Source organism: Clupea harengus, chromosome 23 (assembly GCF_900700415.2).
Source record: "Clupea harengus chromosome 23, Ch_v2.0.2, whole genome shotgun sequence".
In the NCBI taxonomy this organism is placed as follows: domain Eukaryota; kingdom Metazoa; phylum Chordata; class Actinopteri; order Clupeiformes; family Clupeidae; genus Clupea; species Clupea harengus.
In genome coordinates, this window is record NC_045174.1 from 14,222,409 (window position 1) to 14,243,019 (window position 20,611).

Consider the following 20,611-nt stretch of genomic DNA (forward strand, 5'->3'; position numbering starts at 1 on the left):
TGATTTGTTCAAAGTGATAAACAATGCTTGGACCTGTGAATGTGTCATATGACTGTATAGGAGTAACAATGATGGTGCCACTGCATTGGATCTTAGCATTGCTCTGATCTTTCTTGCAGATGTACGGTGAACCAATGACTATTTTCATGTTGCCTTGGAGACCATGCTGTAATATTGCAATCTCAAATCCATCCATCTACTATGTACATTCTTATTTATTTTACTTATATGAATTTTGATAAAAAAAAAAAACATCTGCAGTCAAATCTAAAACCTTTTTGCAAGTGGTTATTGTTGTGAGAAGAATGGGGGCATGTTTCTCATTATTGACAAATACTCTCTGCCTGTCCTTTACCTTTTGAAACATTACATATGCAGGGAATTAAAATTCTTTAATACCTTCTCCATAATCCCTAATCCTGTAATCCCTTTTCCATAGAGCACGGAAGTCACATGGTGCCATCTTAGGGTCCCCTGCCTAGGAAGTCACTGCTCTGATAGACTACAGATGGCTCACACAGTCCGCGAGCCTCTATGGCTTATTTACAAAAGCGGTTCTAATCTACAAGAGAAATAAAGGACGTAGATGTTCTCCAACAAGTGCGATCTGACTGAAGCTGCCTCAGCATGAGTGTGCAAAATGATAGCACTTGTACGTAACTGATATCTCTGCATGCAGGGAGCCTGGACCTCTGGGGCAGGATTTAATTAAGCCACCTTGGCAACTCCTATTCAACCAAAACATTCCTGCGTGTGTGTGTGTGAGTGTGTGTGTGAGAGAGAGAGAGTATGTGGATGTGCGTGTACCATGAAGTAAAAATTCTGAGTGCCATTATCAAGCCACCTTGGTAACTTGTATTTAGCCAAAACATTCTGTGTTTGTGTGTGTGAGTAAGCGAGTGTGTGTATGTGTGAGTGTGTGTGAGAGAGAGAGTATGTGGATGTGCGTGTACCATGAAGTCTAAATTCTGAGTGCCATAATCAAACCACTTTGGTTACTTGTATTTAGCCAAAACATTCTGTGTGTGTGTGAGAGTGAATTTATTTTTCTTTAGTTACCATGAAATAAATATTCCATGAGTTCCATTAGAGGGCGCAAGAAACGTATAAAAGTATTAAGGGTCTGCAGAGTTTCCTTAGACAACATTGAGTTGCATGACCTAGCGTTAGGTAGGGTTACTGATTTTGACATAGGGGAGGATCATGTGTCCGCTGTTCTACTGAGGTTTGTTGTCAGCATAGGTAATGATTGATGGTATCGGCGCACACACACATACACAGAACCCCATATCTCTCTTCACTAGGCAGTTGCAGCACAGGAAATCGATCAAAATCTTTCCACTGATTTTGTCACAGGTGACAGAGACCTTATCTAAATATGTCTTCGCCGTGTCCACATTGCAGGCCACACGAGAACAAAAGGCCACTTACTACTAGTGTCAGTGACCTCTCCACCTTTCACTTCAAGTTTTTTCATGACTGCAGCATCAAGAAATCACCATGCCATCAAGCATGCCTTTTAGCACTGGACTGATAGACTACTGAGATACCATGACAGATAAATGCCCCTTAAGAGCTTTCTGTGGGGTAAGACGCTCACATAGACATCCTGCCATTGGAAATCTACCATTCACAGACACTTTTGTAGAGGATGTGAAAGATGCAGACCACATTTTGGTTTTGCAAAAGGCTGTTGATATGTGAGCTCAACAGCCAATCAAATTACACTCATCCCTCCCGTGCACCTGGAGCACATGATTGGCTGGAATGGTTTATGGCTCGGTCCGAGCCACTACGCTTCCCATTTACAGAGCCAGGACCGAGTATGGACTGTGTTTTTTTTTTAAACACTAACACTGAATGGACAGCTATAGTTGAATTTGAGAAAAAAAATGTATAGGGTTAGAATTAGGACTGCACCTTCAAGTCAGTGTAGAAATCACACAGACCTCCCTGATGACTAATGCCATAACTATTCCCACCCAATTCCCCCTGCACTATATATGTGTTTGATACAGGGATGCCAATCACACGCACGACTCCACAGGGTCCTCTCCAATGACTCATACCAAATGTCACTGATACATTTTATCATTGATACACGTACCACGCTCGGTGTCAATGGTTCCACCTGGTTCTCTACGGGTTGCCTACGGAGCCGCCAATCACAGGCGCCCTAGAGTGACCAACAGATGATGCTGTCGGAGGATACAGAGCCCCTCTCTGGGTCCGCAGAAGGGCAGTCAATGGTGTGTGGTGTTATTGCAGACAGTGGCTTATTCAAAAAGTTGACACACGGTTCCTTTAGGGACTCCAAGGTAGTTTGAGCAATACCCTATTTATGGACAAAGATGGCGGCGCATGAACGTTGCACGGCTCAACACCATAACTGAGAGTAAAGGTGAATCTAGTCTTGTCGAAATATCACACTGGCACCACAGATGAGTACCACCACCTGCCACATGAATGCCATCATCAATATGGCATGTGTATCGAAAGCACACAGACACACTAACCCACGTCATAGATGCAAGAGTTAAGGCTGAAGCAGAGTATCGAACGGATGACATGGTGGCGGTCACATAGTGTAACACTAGTAGTGTTTAAAATCAGATAATATCTCTACATCCTGTCAGCGGGCCCGCGTGTGCAGTTATCAAACTGGTACATCCAAAACCAACCGGACATCATTTACTTCTAGGGTGCAGGAAAATAGCTGTGTTTTATGTGGAACTAGAGACATGATGCTGTCCACTCTTTAAACACTATCTGTTTAAAGTGTTGATATCATGAAATGTGATTCTGTAATTGAGCCCATCAATCAAAATTTCATATGACATGGGATTTTGTTTGTGGGAAATAAAGTGCTCTCCAGAATAAACATCTCTGGAAAATACGTGCTGCCACTCTGGAGAAAGATCACTTATTCTCAGAATGAAAACAATGAGGATGCCACAATGTTGCTATGGTTTCCTAAAAAAAGGGGAAAAACCTTCTGTATAGTTTACACACACATGCTTGAGAGTTTTCCTCATGTCCATGTTAAGAGTGAGTGTGATTAAATTACTTCCTAGAGTCTGATTTGGATCTGAAGATCCCAAATATGCACCACAAAGGAGTCTGTAATACGCCTTGAACACATTGTGGTCTGAGCAAAGCTGTTTCATCAACCTGCAAGAATAGCAACTGTATTAAATGATATTTACAATAATATAAGTAAACCTTTGGTTTTGTCCTTTTTATTTGGGCAAATAAAATCAACACCTGGTTAGCCACTGAATTGCCAAATTAACCTACATGCGGCATAAATTAGCGGACCAAACATAAAAGCTTTTTCAAAGTACATGGAGCGAGATTGCATGTTTATAAAATGTTGACCACATTTAGGTGCATAGTAGTCTAACATTGTCTATTTTAGCTCAGGGTAAAAAAAAAACATGTAGGCCTACTTTATATTAAAGATATAGTATTAATAGGCTATCAGAAGGGTCGGTGTACAGTCCTCCATTCATTACCCACTGTGCACCACAAAATGAAAACATCTGCTCCGCAGTTTCGGGAGGTGGCGGTACTAGAGCCTTCGAACACTGCAAGTGTTTGCCAGAGTTGAGTATGAACACCGGGGTTGCCTCAGACATTCCAATGATGTGACACCTCACGCTGACTGCTCCACTCGCAGTCCCGGTCACCAGGCTCACTGGCAGTTAGTGTAGGCTAGTCAGCAGCTGAGCACCAAGTAGTACTCTTTCTGCGACAAAGCCATGCTGACGTTAGTTTGTATCGTAGTAAATCGACACATTTGATTACTGTAAACAGTACACTTGCACAATGCGGAGACCTTCAGGTCTCAAGGACCTCTAACAGTTTGCTTGCAGCGTGCTGAGTGCTTGAATTGTATCCTGCCCAAGTAAGTGAGAACGTTCTTGTTTTCGGTTTTTCTTGTTCGCGCGCTTTGACACGTGCAAGTTAGTAAACTTAATTTGATGCCGTTTTGTAGTGTTAACAAGAAATGCAGTCGAACAAATGTAAAAAAAAAAAACAACAACAAAGCGTTATGTTGATGTCGGTGAATGACCGGTCGGATCTATCGTAGCTTGCCTAAATTACTACCAAGCACTTGCTGCTCGATATTAATAACTTTGAAACGGTGTGACACTACAATTAGCCTAAAGCTGTCGGCTAACTTTACATTTGCCCACTTTCGAGTGCATTGTATTCACTCCGTGCATTTGCATATGATTTTCAACCGTTTCCCTCGTGACACTCTTGGATCATCATCCGTGGCACTCCCTCTGGGGACAAGTGCTTCAGTCCAAGTGATAACACATTTGAATAGCCTCTCGTTTAATGTTGCTTAATTCAAGTTAATGAAACTTAGCAACTCTCTGGCTCTAACGAAATGTTAACACAATTCTGTAACCTCAGCAAATGTAGTGTACTACAACTGGACACCAGTCTCTCTGGCAACATGCCAGGCACAGCACCCGAATGAAAACACGACTCTGCCTTGCCTGTGTGAGTGCACTTGCTCCCATGATAATCCTGATTGGTTAGATTGCACGGCAAGCATAATGTTTAGGAGTGACCAGTGCCTGAAGCTCTGTTGTTTGACCGTGTGTCTGTTTCCTGTGGTATCCCATGTCTGTTTGTACAGTGGTCTGTCTGTTTTCAACACTGGTGTGTGTGCATGTGTTAGTGTGTGTTTGTTTGTGTGTGCTTGTGCTGTGGCTGTTATCTAAAATTGCTGCATCTGTTAACCCCTCAATTGCAGTGATGGTTGAGTGTGTAACATCATAGTCTAATAGTCCTTGCCAGTTTATTAATTGGTTCAGTTCTTGAAGGGGTAGGACAGACTGTTCTGTGTAGTTCAGTGTTGTTTTTTTCCAGTATCTATTGCATTCCAAGTTGGTTCTCAACAGTCATCTACATAGGCAGTGTTATGTGTTTGTGAGTTCTCCATTAGCCAATGTTCTCGGTTCTGTCTCTAGGGTCTTTCCTGCCTTCTTCGTGTGGACGGTTCCAAGTGTTTTTTCAGCACTCTCTAGTGTTTCTCTACCCGGCACAGCATAGTTTATGTATCCTCCCGTGCAGCCATGGAGACTAATCAGTTCCATATGTTCTCCGAGTTTTTCCAAGAAAAGGGAATTTTCACTGTGTCATTGTTTCATTTTGTTAACCACTACTGCTAGCTTGGAGGTATATTTTATTTCTTGACGCTGACTGGTTAAGATAACAGTATTGCTGAAGGGACGGTCGTTACGATTGCTGACTGTTGGTTTTCACAGTCAGCCGTTTACCTCCAGAAAGACCATGGAGCCCTAGACAGACTTGAAGAGACCTTGTAAGTGAGCAGTTTGTGTGATTTTGTTTTCTCTGGAGATGATGAAGCTTCAGGAGCCTTAATGTAACCTGCCTGCTTCACCAATGGGACCACACAAATGAAGCTTCTAAAAGTGGTCACTTTAATTACTGACAGTGATTTTACACTTACACGTTTGGTGTCAGCTAAATGGATTGCTTACCTCCATATTATCTCTGGGGTAGGATCGTTCCACGCCATGCCAACTATATCAGATCACAGAAATGGTTAAAGTATTCAAGGGCACTGTTTACATTTATGACTCTGAAATGCAGCTCAGAACTCTGAGATGCACCAGGGTGAAGGAGACTCATCACGCTGGCGCTCAAATCGCCTTATTTATTTCCAATATATTTAAGACTAAAGCTAATTTGATGTATTCCTGACAGTTGTCTTGGTCTTAAGCTCAAGAGATGTGTTCCACCTGGGCCACAGATAATTATTTATCATTAGTCTAACCTTCTGTATGCAGTCATTGTCACATCTACGTACATTGCGGCTAACAGTGGATCAGTCCTCCACCAGGGTGCCTCTGAGTTGTTTTGATGCCAACACAAAGTCATTTCACTCCACTTTGATTTTGATCTTGTCCTCTAAACCTCAAGTTTCACTGTTGTTGTGAAAGAGGACGTTCGTGGACACGCCCAGGTTGATCAGTAGGTGGCCAAACAAGAGTCTTTGAATGTTCTGGCAATGCGACAGGTGGCACACCCTCCTCGCGATTGCGTTATATTATACAAATATGCCCGCATCTATTCAGTAATCTACATATTATCAGTCCTCCGGTGTCTGGGTGAAAAGTCGTATCTATTAGTTTATGACCCTGTGGACTATAATCTCTTGTATTGACATTGTGCAAATGCTGTTCAAATGCAGCTGTATGCATAGCAGAACTGGCCAAGTGTGTGTGTTTTTTTATCAAAAGGAATCTGTGACGAGCTTGATATCAGAGGTATAATACCAATTTCCTGTTTTTTTTTTTTTTTAATCCCTGCAGTACTTGCTAACTTTTGTGCTGTAAATGTACAAACTGGTGTGAATTCTTGTGATGCTAACTTTCATTATATCAATCCACACATTCCTGTGTGTTCATACATCCTAGCTTTCATTATGTTCGGTCAAAAATTCCTGAGTTTCTGTGAGTCTTGTTATTAAGCTTGAGGGAATGTCTGAGTTGGCTAAAGAGCATGTATTCACCTTAAGGTGTGGGATGGGAATGTGGCGGTGGCTGTAACGACCAATTGCAACTATGTCCTCCTGCAACACACCCCTCCACTCCTCTGCCAAGACTTCTCACATCTGTTATGAGTTCTGTTATCTTTCACCTCCTTTGCTTTCTCTCCTCCTCCTCCTCCTTCTTCTTCTCTTTGAGCTTGGTGACATCCTGATCTTGCAGGCTTGGCAAGAATTAAAGACAAACGATGTTCAACGATGTTCAACCATGTCCAAGGTTCCTTCCTGTCTTATCAGTGACACTTTGCAACTGTTGGGAGCCACTCACACTGTGTTTAGCCTACTTATGGTGATTAGGTTCTGGGTTATTTTGGATGAGTGCACTTCAGTAGAAAAGAACATAGGACTCCAAGTGTTTTCTTATGGGTGTCATTCATTCAAATAGCCAGGAGAGACACGTTGCAGCCAGAGATTTGTAGTAAAGAGAAGTGAATGCATTAACTTGTTGTTACCAACTTGTCAACATTTAAATGGATTAGAAAAGGTTGGTTGTAGTTAGTGATTTGTGGTGTAAATACAGAAGTAAAGGAGTGTAATTCAGGTTCTGTTTTAGAGGAAACTGAGAAAAGAAAAGTGATGTCTGGGTTATGGAGTAGACCGCTGTCCTCTGGGACGTCTCACTTACACCGGTCCTCTGGGAAGGAACCTCCCTGTTGTCATGGTTACCGTCAGTCTGAAAACAATGAAACCCTGATCAGCTGAACGTTTAAATGACCGTTGCAGCGTGGGGGAATATCTTGTCATGATGGATAGTTGATGGTAATTTCTTTTGTGGCGTTGCCTCACTTTGTCTTGTTTGACCTGTTTATGCAGTGTGAATCATGGATGGCGTCATGGGAATGCGTGTGTGTGTGGGTATGTATGTATGTATGTGTGAGCGGGGGAGGCGACGGTAGTGTCCGTACCTTAACGGATGTGCTGGTGTAGCAATTCTAATCAGTACTTAAGTAGTCATGTGCTGCTGTCAGGTACAAGAATGAGGAAGTCATGTCTCCAATGTGATATATGATGTGACTCTAATTTATGTCTAGGCCAGTGGAAACTTTCAAGTAGTTCAAGGTAGTTCATGTACGCATGTGCATTTTAAAGTAACACTATGCAACAATTTCACACTTTTTGAGGTATGGTTTTATAGGCATCTAGTTTTGGTACAATCCTCAAATTTATTTTGAAAGCATATGGTGAAAGACAGATGAACACCTGTGTCTTTCCCACTACCCATCCAGGACATGCCCTATGTAGTTCTGTGTACCGGGCTGGAATACCCTGCAGAAAAAGGAAGAAAAGCTTTCGCAGGCATGACATTTCCAGCTGTACTGCCAAAATACACCAGTTAGTGTGTTGGCAAGCTTCTATCAGTGTCTATCAGCTGGGCTGTTGGTGGTGTTTGCAAGGTTTTTGCATGCCTTTTAGGTAGTTAGTTACTAGTGTTGGAACAGAACTCTGTATTGCTGCTTTAATGAGATTTATTAAGAGCTGATGAATATGTTTCATATTTTCCAAAATTTGCAATAGTTCTAGTCCTACCCCTCAATATACATTACATGGAGAGGAATAGGTTCTTCTAGTCCGACAGCAGTCGAGTTGTAGAGTTGTTGTGTCTTCAACAATAGAGTTGTAGAATTTTTTTATTTTCAACAATAATTTTTGATGTAGTTTTTTGCTTTGTTGTAAAGTAGTCGCTAGACGCTTTTATCCAAAGCTGCTTACAAAACATTTGATAACAGAGTAATAACAATAGAGTTGTAAGATGTAGATGTGACTCTTCCTCTGCCTCAGGTCTACTCCACAGAGGCCACGCCATTCTTACAGATTTACAGTCTGTCTGTGTGTGGGTGTGAGAACTGGGGAGCAAAACTGAAGACCTTGACTTGTTCAGTTCATCCCAGAATCAGCTGCCCCCCCCCCCCCCCCCTTTCTTTTATTCTTTTACCCCCCCCCCCCCCCCCCCCCCCCACCCATCCAACCTCACCCCTACCCCCTGTGAGGCCTTGCATTCCTCTCGCCTACATGTTTTTTTTTGGGGGGGGGGGGGGAAGTGTTTGATTTTTATGCAGTAGGAGAGGCAGAAGAGAGTTTGGGACATTTCAGAGCGAGAGAGAGAGAGAGAGAGAGCCTTTGAAATAACTTTTTGGAAGAGTCCATACTGCTATGACAACAAACGCATTTTCTTTTATGAAGTGTTTTATCATGTCAACCAAATGATTCATTTGAATAGCATGCAATAAAGCAGTTGAAGTTGTTGATGGCTAAATTGTGTAACTACACAAAGGAGATGATCGTTAACATGGTGGAGTTGTAAACTTCTAAAGGAAAGTAGAGCAATTGCTGCTTGCCCGGACCTTGAGTGCGTGCGAGTTGGGGTTTAGGAAGACACGCATCCTCGATTTCAACCAGCCTGTGAAGAGACTCAGCATAGCGAAGTGCTGATTTTAAACCTCACGATATCAGTTTTTAATAGCCTAAACACAAGCCCACACAAGGGGACACCATCTCAAACTTTCAGTTACTCAGTCCGAAAAGTCAAAATGAATCCGTGATCAGGTGACTTTGAGTCATCAATTAATCAGGCTTGTGAATTTCAGTGTACAGTCATTGACTAATGTGAACTTCATCTGTTTCTTTCCCTCTCTCTTTATTATTCTCTCTCTCTCTCTCTCTCTCTCTCTCTCTCTCTCTCTCTTTTTTTGTCTGTCTATCTGTCTGTCTTTCATTCTCTTTAGGGGTGACCTGCCTTGACATTGACCGTCCTTCACCACTGTGACTGCCTGCGTTGGGTGTGATTGCACGTAATAGACCAATCACCTGGCTTAAATCCTCTGTGACATGAAGGACGGTTGGGAGAGTCATAAACAGGCTGGAATTCTGATCGTTGCCATGGCCTCAGGGGAGCTTGACGCAGGAGTGATCGGGAACAGGGGTCAGGGGATACAGCCACCCGCCGTGGCTTCTGCGGACAGAAATATCCACAGTCACAGGCGCAGTCGCAGCTGGTTCCCTCCTGCGGCTAAAAGTCCCACTTCGCCGCCCTGCTGTTCACACCAGAGCATTGCAGCCACCAGCCTGAGGATGGGTTCAGTATCCCCACTAAGTCCTCCTACTGGAGCTTGCCATCTCTGTGGACCAGGGAAATTAACAGCTAATAAACCAGGGGACACGGTTTGTACTGGGCACACAGGACACCAAACCAAAGTTAACCAAAGTTATAGCGGCACCTATGGGGAGAGGGTGGAAGGACCTCATGACGTAGGGCAAAGAAGCACAAGCAACTCTGAGCAGGCAGAATCTCCCGGAGACAGCCCTACAGCCTGTTGGGCATCATCATCGCCTGGCAGGCAGCAGCCATCTGGCTGTGTGACTGGGGAGTTTTACTCTGACTGTGTCCACCTTGGTGGGGAAGCGTCAGGGTCGAGTGGCTCCGCGGACTCACTGTGCCAGCTGGATGGCGAAGCAGATGGGCAGCAGGATGAGGTCATGCCAGCCAGTCGGCTGGGTTTGAGGAGGAGCAGTCTGCCTGCGGTGGCGTCACCACACCGCCCTCCCCGTGGATTCTTCGGCCTGGGGGACAGGACAAATGTACGCTGCGGGCACTGCCTGAAGAACGGGTACTCTAGTTTGGAGCGTCTGGACCGTCGACCCCGACGCAAGTGCCTCCTGAAGGCCCAGAGTTCGTCGCCCCTGGCCAGTGTTTACGGCCGTGACGACGACGGGGTCGTATCGGACAGCGAGTTCATACGACAGAGGAAGGAACGCTCCACCGTCCTGGTGCGACGGTACCAGAAGAACAACCAGAGGATCCGGAGAACGGTGTTCCCAGGTGCGAGGGCCATCATGAGGGCTCTGCTCTCGGGTCACATTGCCGAGGCAGTGTTGGACGCTGTTCGTGGACAGCAGTTGGCTCACCGTGGAGGGAAGAACCTTCCGGAATGTTCTCCGGGACGCGACGCGGCTCTTCTAACGATTCATCTCCAGGTGTCCAAGGCTCTTCTCACCTACCCTGGCTTCAGGTTCTCACAGGTAAGACTCGTTCGTGTCTCACCCTGGTGTTAAACATGACGTGAAAGGCTCCTCTGTTCTGGCAGTCATGCATATGTCGTTTCCATGTGAGTTGCACACATGTGTGTTAACGCTTCTCACAGTTTAGCCCGCTGGCCTGTCAGCATGGAATTGTGGCACATCCATAATTCTGAGCTGGAATGTCTGTAGGAACACAGAGTAGGAACACATGTTGGAAGACACAAGTCAGTTCATGGAATAAAGTGCATGTTTTTCTAGTGATAGAAGAGAGGAGAGGATTGGACTCGGTGCACTTTATTGATCCATGATGGGACATTGTTATAACTACAGCCTTAAAGGCACAGTCTTTGTTATAAGACTTATAATCCAATACACTTTTTGTCTAATTCTGCTCATCTCTTTTCATGGTCCACTAGCTATCTGTTCTGTGTGTGTGTGTGTGTGTGTGTGTGTGTGTGTGTGTGTGTGTGTGTGTGTGTGTGTGTGTGTGTGTGTGTGTGTGTGTGTGTGTGTGTGTGTGTGTGTGTGTGTGTGTGTGTGTGTGTGTGTGTGTGTGTGTGTTCAAAAAAACTCTAGTGTTCATACAGTCTGGGCTATGTAAATGGCAATCCAACAGCCAATCAACAACGTTGCTTCAGGGGCACTCAAATCTTTCGCCAGGATCGAGAACCACACCTTTAACACACAAATGTACAAATTACGTGAACGTGGAGTTCCTAAGGTTCATCTTTGGGATTTATGTAAGCATGAGAGCGATTGACAGGAACTTGAGGGGTGTGCAGTAGGGGCTCCTGGGAATGGAGGCGCTGCTGGAAAACTACCCCCTTTGCCCCAGTGCACTCATCAGTTCAGCGAGTATTACACAAATACTCATGTTGTCCTTTCACTCTGCCGTTTGCAAGAGGCGTGACCAAAGTTGTTGTTTAGCTTAAATTTCCAGTATCTCATACTGTGTGTGTGTGTGTGTGTGTGTGTGTGTCCGGAAATAATTTATTTTAACTTCCTGGCATGTCAATAACATGTTACAAAATGCAAATATAATGTAGCCTGTATAATGTACACCTTGGTTGACAAAGGACTGACAACGTCCTGCTTGGACGCATGAAATTAAAGAACTAGGCTAAAGAGTGTAGCTTTTACACGAGCACTTTTCAAGCGTCCTAAGATGAAAAGGTAAAAACAACAACATTGTTTACTGTTGCTAGCTACATCGTTGTGAACACATATTTCTTGCAAAACCTACGCTGCAAGTTTTAGCCTTGGCTACAACTACACAAAATTATTAACAAAGCAAATGCACTACAAGACCAGATAAATCCTATGTTTTGTTTATTTGTCCACATAATTAAAATGTGGTTTGGGCAAACAGAACTGCCCCAGTAAAGTGAATCAGCTTATATTATGCTGACCCTTCTTTCTCTCTTTTTGCTGGTGTTTACGGTCACCTTGTAGGCTTCAAACAAACCTAGAGATGTGCTGAAATTTCCAATAGATTGCACCCTCCTTGTAGAAATAGAACAATTAGCTAATTAACCATGACGTGTATGGAGCTTCACAGATAATGCTATGTGATTGGATAAAATCCCCCACACTGTCCAATGGGGAAGTGGGCGGATTTTGTGTCTGCATTAATCAATACAATTAGATAATAAAAATAATTATTTATTTTCTTTGGGTGAAACATGTCTGGTGTAACTTAAGGTATGTTTAGTGTTTTGCATGGGCAGTATTACTGGACATTTTGACTGGCAAGTTTTTAATTTATAATTTTTTTTCATCTATTTTACCAGGCGGAAAATGGTAATACCGGCTTACAGAATCCCTGGTCCGTGTGTGTGTCTCTTACCACAGCCTAATGCTATGCAAAATTGATCTGCATCGTTCTGGTTTTTGGTGTGACCATCTGGCTTTGACTCATGTTTCACACTGCCTGTTCTACCCATTAAATCCAAAATTTGATTGACATCGTTACCGGATATTTGTGGTCAGCTGTACAAGTGAATGCAGTTTCTTTCAAGTTCCCACAAACCCTTTGTCCTGAATGTCATCCCAAATGTTCAATAGTCAAATTGATCATGCCATTTTAAGCCTAGAAAAGAACCTCAGTGACTGTGTACTGTAGTGTCTTTGTCTCTTTAGGGTGAATCACAGGTTTGTGGTTTCAGAAGGGATCAAACTTGTTTGGCAACATTTGAAATGTTTTCTTCTAATGCTCAAACACCAACCGATTCCAAACCGTGTTTCAGGAGACAGGAAATAACTCGCTGCAGATGATTAGTTATCCAGCGTACACGGGGGCCAAGCAGCGTGGCAGAAGCAGACTCCCAGTGCTTCCTGTGGGCCTTGTGAAAGCACTGGCTGTCTGCTGTGGTCACTCATGACCCTGTTAATCCCCAGAATGCCTTGATAGAGCAGGGAAAACCTCTGTCTCCATGTCTCTCTCTCTCTCAGTGTGTGTGTTTGTTTGTGTGTGTGTGTGTGTGTGTGAGTGTGTGTGAGTGTGTGTGCGTGTCTTTTCTTCAACTGGTCTGCTGGCGTGAGGTTTTATGGGCTCTTTGTGACAATAGAATTTTGGCTTGCTTCACCTCTTCACCTCTTCACCTCATGTCTTGGCTTCATAAAGGGCCCATTGAAACAGGCTGTCATTAGAATGCCTCTGAAAATTCTGGATTGCAAGTGACCCTGTGCTGTTGCTGTGGCAACAAAACTTGTTGGAATGGCTATTGGCCTGCATATTGGATGCACTTCATGTTACCATCACCAGTGAAGGTGTGTACTGTTGGGGATTGGAGTGTCTTAAACTCAGTTTTGGAGTTTAAGTGAAGTATAAAGCTGTATATCAGTGTATGAAAAATAGCCTATTGTCCCCTTACTTCTCAGTCTACATAGAATTTTGTCTGCCCTATTTGTGACTTTGCTCCAGATTGGCTTATCAACGTCTCTTCTTTCAGCTAAGATTAAAATGCAATTAGCGCAAGATAAAAAGTCCCCATTTCACTCATCATCGTCTTTTCTGCGGCTTTGCCTTGCTTGTGTACTGGCGCTGAGAGACACGTCTGTTTTTATTTTCGGGAGAAAATTCATCTCAGAAGCATGTTCACCTCTCCACTGCATGTTTCATTTACGACGACACAGCTAACGCTAACTTTTTATTGCTCTCGTCGTTCAGGACTTATTACACTGAACCAGTGCCGTGCAGACTTAATTGCTGCCAGAGGCCGCTAAGCTTGTTTAAACACGCTCTGTGTTTGACTGCGCTTAAGTCCTTTGTCGTTACCAGATGTCAACCTGGGTGGTGGTAAATACTCAGGTGTGCCCTTTCAACTCTGTCAGACCAAGTCCTCTGTCAAACGGCAGTAACTGCAATGGATTCTGCTATTGCTTGTTAGCCATGCCGACTTCAAAGGCCATTTTCCAGAGTAAACACTGATAACATTGATACCCTCACTGTACCGGAGACTGTATTGATAAAGCATCTACTTAAAGACAAGCACATGTAGACTAAATGTAAAAGAGATGCCACTGACCGTAGGTGACCCACTCTGTCTCTCCTTTGGTGTTTTGTGTAAGAGGAAATTAAATCTGTATTTGTGTATGATCTGGTGTGGTGTTTCGTGGAATGCCTGTTTGCCGTTTCAGGGTTTGTTTGTTTTGATATGAGAGGAAGCTTCACGGAGAGAAAGCACGATGTGGCTAGTGGGGGGGATTTGGAAGGTGATGGCCGCTGAACCATACAAAGTTAACTAGACGTGAGAATGTGAGGAGTTTCAAACAGGGTGCACTGTCATATCATATTGTTCTGATATATGATATCTGTTATTGTATGTTAAACTACACCTGTCCAAATCTTAAAGTTCCAGATCTTCTCTCTCTCTCTCTTCAATTCTTTCTTTCTTTCTTTCTTCTGCTCTCTGAGATTCTCAGTCTCTATTTCCCACATGCCTCTGTTATTTTTGTGTCTTTCTCTCTTCCCTCTTTTTCGCTTTCTCGCTGACTACCTCTCTGTCTGCACCTCAGCCAGCCTCTCTTCACACACACAACAACATTCCTCTCCTCCGAGGTGGTCAGGCGGTTGTTGGCTAACACACCCCTGAAAGTGTACGGCAAACATCAGCCACATTCTCAGCTTTCTGTCCCCCCCCCCCCCCCCCCCTACCCTAACCCTAACTCCCCACACACACACACACACACAAAAATGGAGGGATGGACCATTAAAGAGGGAGTCAGGGCCACAGTTGTCTGCAAGTTCAAGTTGTGTTTGGCCGTTACTTAGCCTACAGGACGGGTGGCTGAGCAGCTCCTTGGTAAATCTAACTGAGTGTGGAGACGGAGTTAGACATTACAGATTCAGATGAAAGATGTGTTTACCTGTGGGGTTGGTGTGTGTTAAATTAGGAAGCCACCTTTACCCACAGACACGCACGCACGCACGCGCACGCACGCACGCACACGCACGCACGCACGCACGCACGCACGCACGCACGCACTCACGCACGCACGCACACACACACAGACGTACAGAGAGAGAAAGAGAGAGACACACACACATACACACACACACACACACACAGAGACGCACACACACACACACACACACACACATGTACAGACACAGAGAGAGAGAGAGAGAGAGAGAGAGACACACAAACACACAGAGAGACGCACACACAAACACACACACACACACACACACATGTACAGACACAGAGAGAGAGAGAGAGAGAGAGAGAGGGAGAGACACACACAAACACACAGAGACGCACACACACACACATACAGTAATGAAACAGGAACAGTAAATATAGAGGCAGGTGCCTATCAAAGTCAGGAACACAATAATCAAACTATGTTGTCTCAGTGGTTTGCAAATGTACTCCTCAAACACTTGTGTTATTACTCTCTTGTTTGATTTGCTTCCTTAAGTAGTTTGGAGTTCTCAGAACTGGCTGGCAATGAGCTGTGTCAACATGGGGCTCAGCATGTGGGTTAGATATTCTCTCTCCGACATCACCCTGGCTTTCTGTGATTTCTTCTTTCCCTTGTGGGAAGAACATGAACTTCAGCTGAGGTTTGTGGCCCTGTCTGTGCTTGGCTTTGAGATAACCTGTATTCAATTCAATTTAATTCAATTCAATTACATTTTATTTATATAGCGGCAAAACAATAGAACTGTTTTAAGGCGCTTTACAGAGCACAGTGCCTGGACTAGGGATGGGCATAATTAATCGACGATCGATTAATTGATCATTAAGAATTTCCTCGATGAAATTATTTTTTCATCGATTAAAACTAATGCATGTTCTGTTGCGTAGTGTGCGTGTAATTTATTTATTTTAGGGCTGTCAAAGTTAACGCGTTATTCTATGAGATTATTGTGGCGGAGATTAATGCAATCAAATATTTGAACGCAGTTAACGCAACTTTGTTTACTTCCGGTGCGCGTTGACCCGTGGCACGAAACCGCCCCTTGTCTGCAGTCAGTTAGATAGAAGAGACCGAGACGGTAGTTGAAGATGGAGAGAGCTGAGGGATTGTTGGGCGGAAAGTTTCTGTTTAAGAGGCAAAATTACAGAACAATCGACAAAACTAAAGTTGTATGTAGCATTTGTCAAGCTGAATGTAGCTATCACAGAAGCAGCTCGTGTTTAAGTTATCACCTTAATGCAAAGCACCCGACAGAAAGCAGTCCCAGGTTAGATGGTCGCCAACCCACACTCCACGACTTCTCTAGGAAATTAACTAGACCAGTCCGTGAAAAGGTTACCAACGCTGTAGCAGTTTAGGTTGCGGGTGACTGTCGGCCCATCAACATAGTTGAAGACGGTGGGCTGACTGAGGTGATTCGAATTGCTTCAGGGGACAATTCTTACGATTTACCGTCGAGGGGCACCATTGTGTCTCGCATACATTCCTTGGCTGATGGCGAGAGAGCACGAACAAAATACAATTAAACAACAGTGTCTAAAATAATGAATGAAGTGATTACTCGTTAATTTATAAGATTTAGTCTTTAGAAGAAAACAAACTTTTAATCACGATGAATCTAGATGAATGAATTTCAAAATGTGAGATTAATTAGTTAGAGAGAAAAAAAAACGAAGGTCAGTTGTGTTTATGAGCACCGGCTTCTAGCTGTCGGCTCCGCTGCTTAAGAGTACAGCAGCGCATATTTTCAAGTGTAACCATTGAACGGATCCCGTTTAACTGCCACAAGAGTTGTCCATCTTGTAAGTTTAACTGCCACAAGAGTTGTTCATCTTGTAATAAATATCTCAATGAGGAAACACGCTGTGTTTTTTTCTATTTTCACTGCGTTTTCATATAGCCTATAAATAGTGAATTTTAATATAAAAATATTAATGATTAATCGAAAATCGATCGTTAATTCTCCCGACGATCGATTAAGACAATTTAATCGAATGCCCATCCCTAGCCTGGACCCCTTTAGAGCAAGTACATTGGTGACAGGGGCAAGAAAAAAACTCCCCTGTTAATCAGGAAGACACCTTAAGCATATCTGATTGAGGTTGGCTGTATCTGGTTGTTGCCTACCTTCACAGACATACACAGAAAGTGAACAGGAACTGTAAATGTTGGCACTCTTTTGGGGAAATGTGCATGATGCGCTGCTTTCTGTCCCCAGCTGGGACACGCTAGCACACACACACACACACACATACACACACACACACACCACACCACACCACACCACACCACACCACAACACACCACACCACACCACACCACACACACACACACACACGATACATACCTTTTGAGGATCAAACACACACACACACAGAGACACACACACATCAGTGTTGGATTTCATGGGATGACACGAGATGACCGCAAAGAGCAGAACACACAGTATGAGATACTGGAAATTTAAGCTAAACAACAACTTTGGTCACGCCTCTTGCAAACGGCAGAGTGAAAGGACAACATGAGTATTTGTGTAATACTCGCTGAACTGATGAGTGCACTGGGGCAAAGGGGGTAGTTTTCCAGCAGCGCCTCCATTCCCAGGAGCCCCTACTGCACACCCCTCAAGTTCCTGTCAATCGCTCTCATGCTTACATAAATCCCAAAGATGAACCTTAGGAACTCTACGTTCACGTAATTTGTATATTTGTGTGTTAAAGGTGTGGTTCTCGATCCTGGCGATAGATTTGAGTGCCCCTGAAGCAACGCTGTTGATTGGCTGTTAGATTGCCATTTACATAGCCCAGACTGTATGAACACTAAAGTTTTTTTGAGCACACACACACACACACACACACACACACACACACACACAAACTTTTTTGGGGAAATGTGCATGATGCACTGCTTTCTGCCCCCAGCTGGGCCACGCCAGCTCACACACAGATTAGCCTCGTCACACACTCTTTCAACCAGATGCTCCTCTGTGCCCTAAAGGCTTTGGAACAAGAACCTTTCTCATGTGGGAAAGCTGGTTCCTGTAATATGCTCCGAGATGGATCACAGAAGGAGTAGGGATGGTGACCTCCCAGCAATTTCCTCATATAAATATAGTTTGTTTGTTTGTTTGTTTGTTGTTGTTTATCGTTACAGTCCTTATATGAGAATGTCTTAAGGGAATATGAAAGTCCAGTTGGATAGCTGTTCACGAAAGCATAGTTTGTGTGAACAATTTCTTCATTCACAGAAACGGCCTGCAGTGCATGTAATTAAACAGATGTCAGTAAAAGTAGAAAATCTAAATCCCTACTGGAAAAGACTGCAAATTCTGACGTTTAATGTAAATTGGCCTTCAAAATGAACATCAGAAGTTAATAACACTGTATGATGTGTCAGCAATTGTTGTTTTGGAACATTTTGTGTTGTAATGAACCTGATATGACCCTGTGAGTCACTAGCGGTCATGTTTGGCATCCCCATCCCTATTTTATTGTTCTTGTGCGAGTAAATCATAGAGCGGCTGCCGCCATTTTTGCAAATTTAACAAAACAAAGGGAGGAAAACCTAAAAACAGCTTGGCTCATGTAGAAGATCAGAGGAGTCTGATAGGGTGTGACGGCCACGCTTGGAAGACTATGGCATTAGCTCCACCGGGGTCATCGGGTGGAGGCCCCCCTGAGCCTTCACACCAGTTATGTGATTATAAGGGTATTTCCACTGCGGTTACACAGTATAGCTGTTTGGCTAGAGGCAGTTGTGTACGGACTGTTGTTGTGTGAAAAAAGCGAGACGTTTTTCTGATGTCCTGCAGATCAACCCTGAACTCAGACAGAATTGCCCCCCCCCCCCGGTGGTCCCTGGCTGCTTCCATGGGAAAATGGAGAGGGGCCAACTCCCTGTCCATATTTGGAGGGGGGTTCTGAGGAGTGGGGAAAACAGTCGCTGGGGAGGTGGGGTGTGTGCGTGTTTGCGTGTTGGCTTATGCTTGTATGTGTGCATGCATGTATGTATGTATGTATGTTCTGTGTGTGTGTGTGTGTGTGTGTATGTTCTGTGTGTGTGTGTATGTTCTGTGTGTGTGTGTATGTTCTGTGTGTGTGTGTGTATGTATGTTCTGTGTGTGTGTGTGTGTGTGTGTGTGTGTGTGTGTGTGTGTTTGCTTGCTTGGGCCCCCTGCATGGAAAATACAACACAAGGTCTAGGCGAGGGGCGCATGACCCCTGCGGCTGACCCCTCAGTGACCCACCCAACTCCAAAGTGCCCTTTCAATTTTGCCAAACCAGTTTTTTTTTTTTTTTTTTTGGCCATTGTCAACAGACAATGCAACAATACGTTCACACATGTGTTGGTGAATATGTTATTGTCGAGGTCACAGTGAAGTCTATTGTCACATAGTGCCACCATCATGTATGAAGCAAAACCCTGAGATTGATATTGTGCAACTCAGAGATTGTGTAACACTACTAGGTTTCTAGTTCTGCTGTAATCTGGTACTTCGTTGTGGAGATTTTGTCAGATTAGCATAGCTCTTATATCTATTAGCTACTTTCAGAAAAAAAGGATAGCAATAGTAGCGTCAGAATGCTCTTGACTGCCCCCTAGTGACAATTTGTGGTAGTACACGTATCCCCTATACGTCTGGCACAGGCACGAGCATTTGATTACCAGACATCTGGATGTGGCCCAGATAGCTCTGTGCTGATGCAATAGGAGAGGAATCTGGTGTGGTGTCATTACCTCTCGTCAGGCTAACAGGCATGTCATGTGAGAATGCCAGAGAACATGGGCCTGCATACATGCATGCATTCCACAGCAAGAGAGGGGGTGATTTAAGCGAAACCTCATGACCACAGGGAAAAATCCAGAGGTACACACACACACACACACACACACTTCCAGTAAAGCCATTTTCCTTCCCCCCTTTATGTTCAGTCTCTCCTCTGTTCTCCAGATGAGGTCTGTGCAGAAAATTCCTCTTGGCCATCTGATCAGCTGATGTCATCATCAAACGTGTACATACTAAAGATGAAAAGTAATAGGGGGGAAATAATAATATAAATAATACATAATAATAAATAATGTTGTTGTAATGTACTTTATTAGTACATTTTTGCAAAATACATATTTTTACCTCACTATATTTCATACAAGATAAACGATTATGTTCCTGGTACTATGTACTGATTTTATTTCAGGTTGTATGAAGATTCATGTTTAACTCCAAACCACCATGGGCTGCCTGTATCTCCTGTAAGATGTGTCATCTCAACCGATTATAAGCCTTCATTCATGGCCCAAAGCAAGAGCATTAGGCGACAGTCTTCAATGTGGGAAGTACCGATACCTTTGGTAGTAGCATTACCAAAACTACCCAATAGGGGGCAGTAGTGGTTCTGTGAGGAATCAGCTGAGCATGAGGAGCACTCTGTAGTCCAGAGGAAATTAGCCTCAAATGAAGTCATACAATGTGCTTGCTGATATAGGGACACACACACACACACACACACACACACACACACACGTTTCAAATGACCTGGACGGTAAGCACTCGAAATATACATATCAAAGATTTGTCCC

The 20,611-nt window shown here is 43.8% G+C and overlaps 1 protein-coding gene across 2 annotated transcripts in view; it reads left to right on the plus strand.

The window, feature by feature from the left end:
- Positions 1-3,618: 3,618 nt before the first annotated feature.
- plce1 (phospholipase C, epsilon 1) overlaps positions 3,619-20,611 on the plus strand; it is a 74,027-nt gene continuing 57,034 nt past the window's right edge. For both annotated transcript variants that reach the window (XM_042703241.1, XM_042703242.1), the window contains exons 1-2: positions 3,619-3,907; positions 9,316-10,609. In XM_042703241.1, coding sequence (XP_042559175.1) covers positions 9,419-10,609 — 1,191 coding nt within the window. In that variant the 5' untranslated portion in view covers positions 3,619-3,907; positions 9,316-9,418. The remainder of the gene's footprint in view (positions 3,908-9,315; positions 10,610-20,611) is intronic.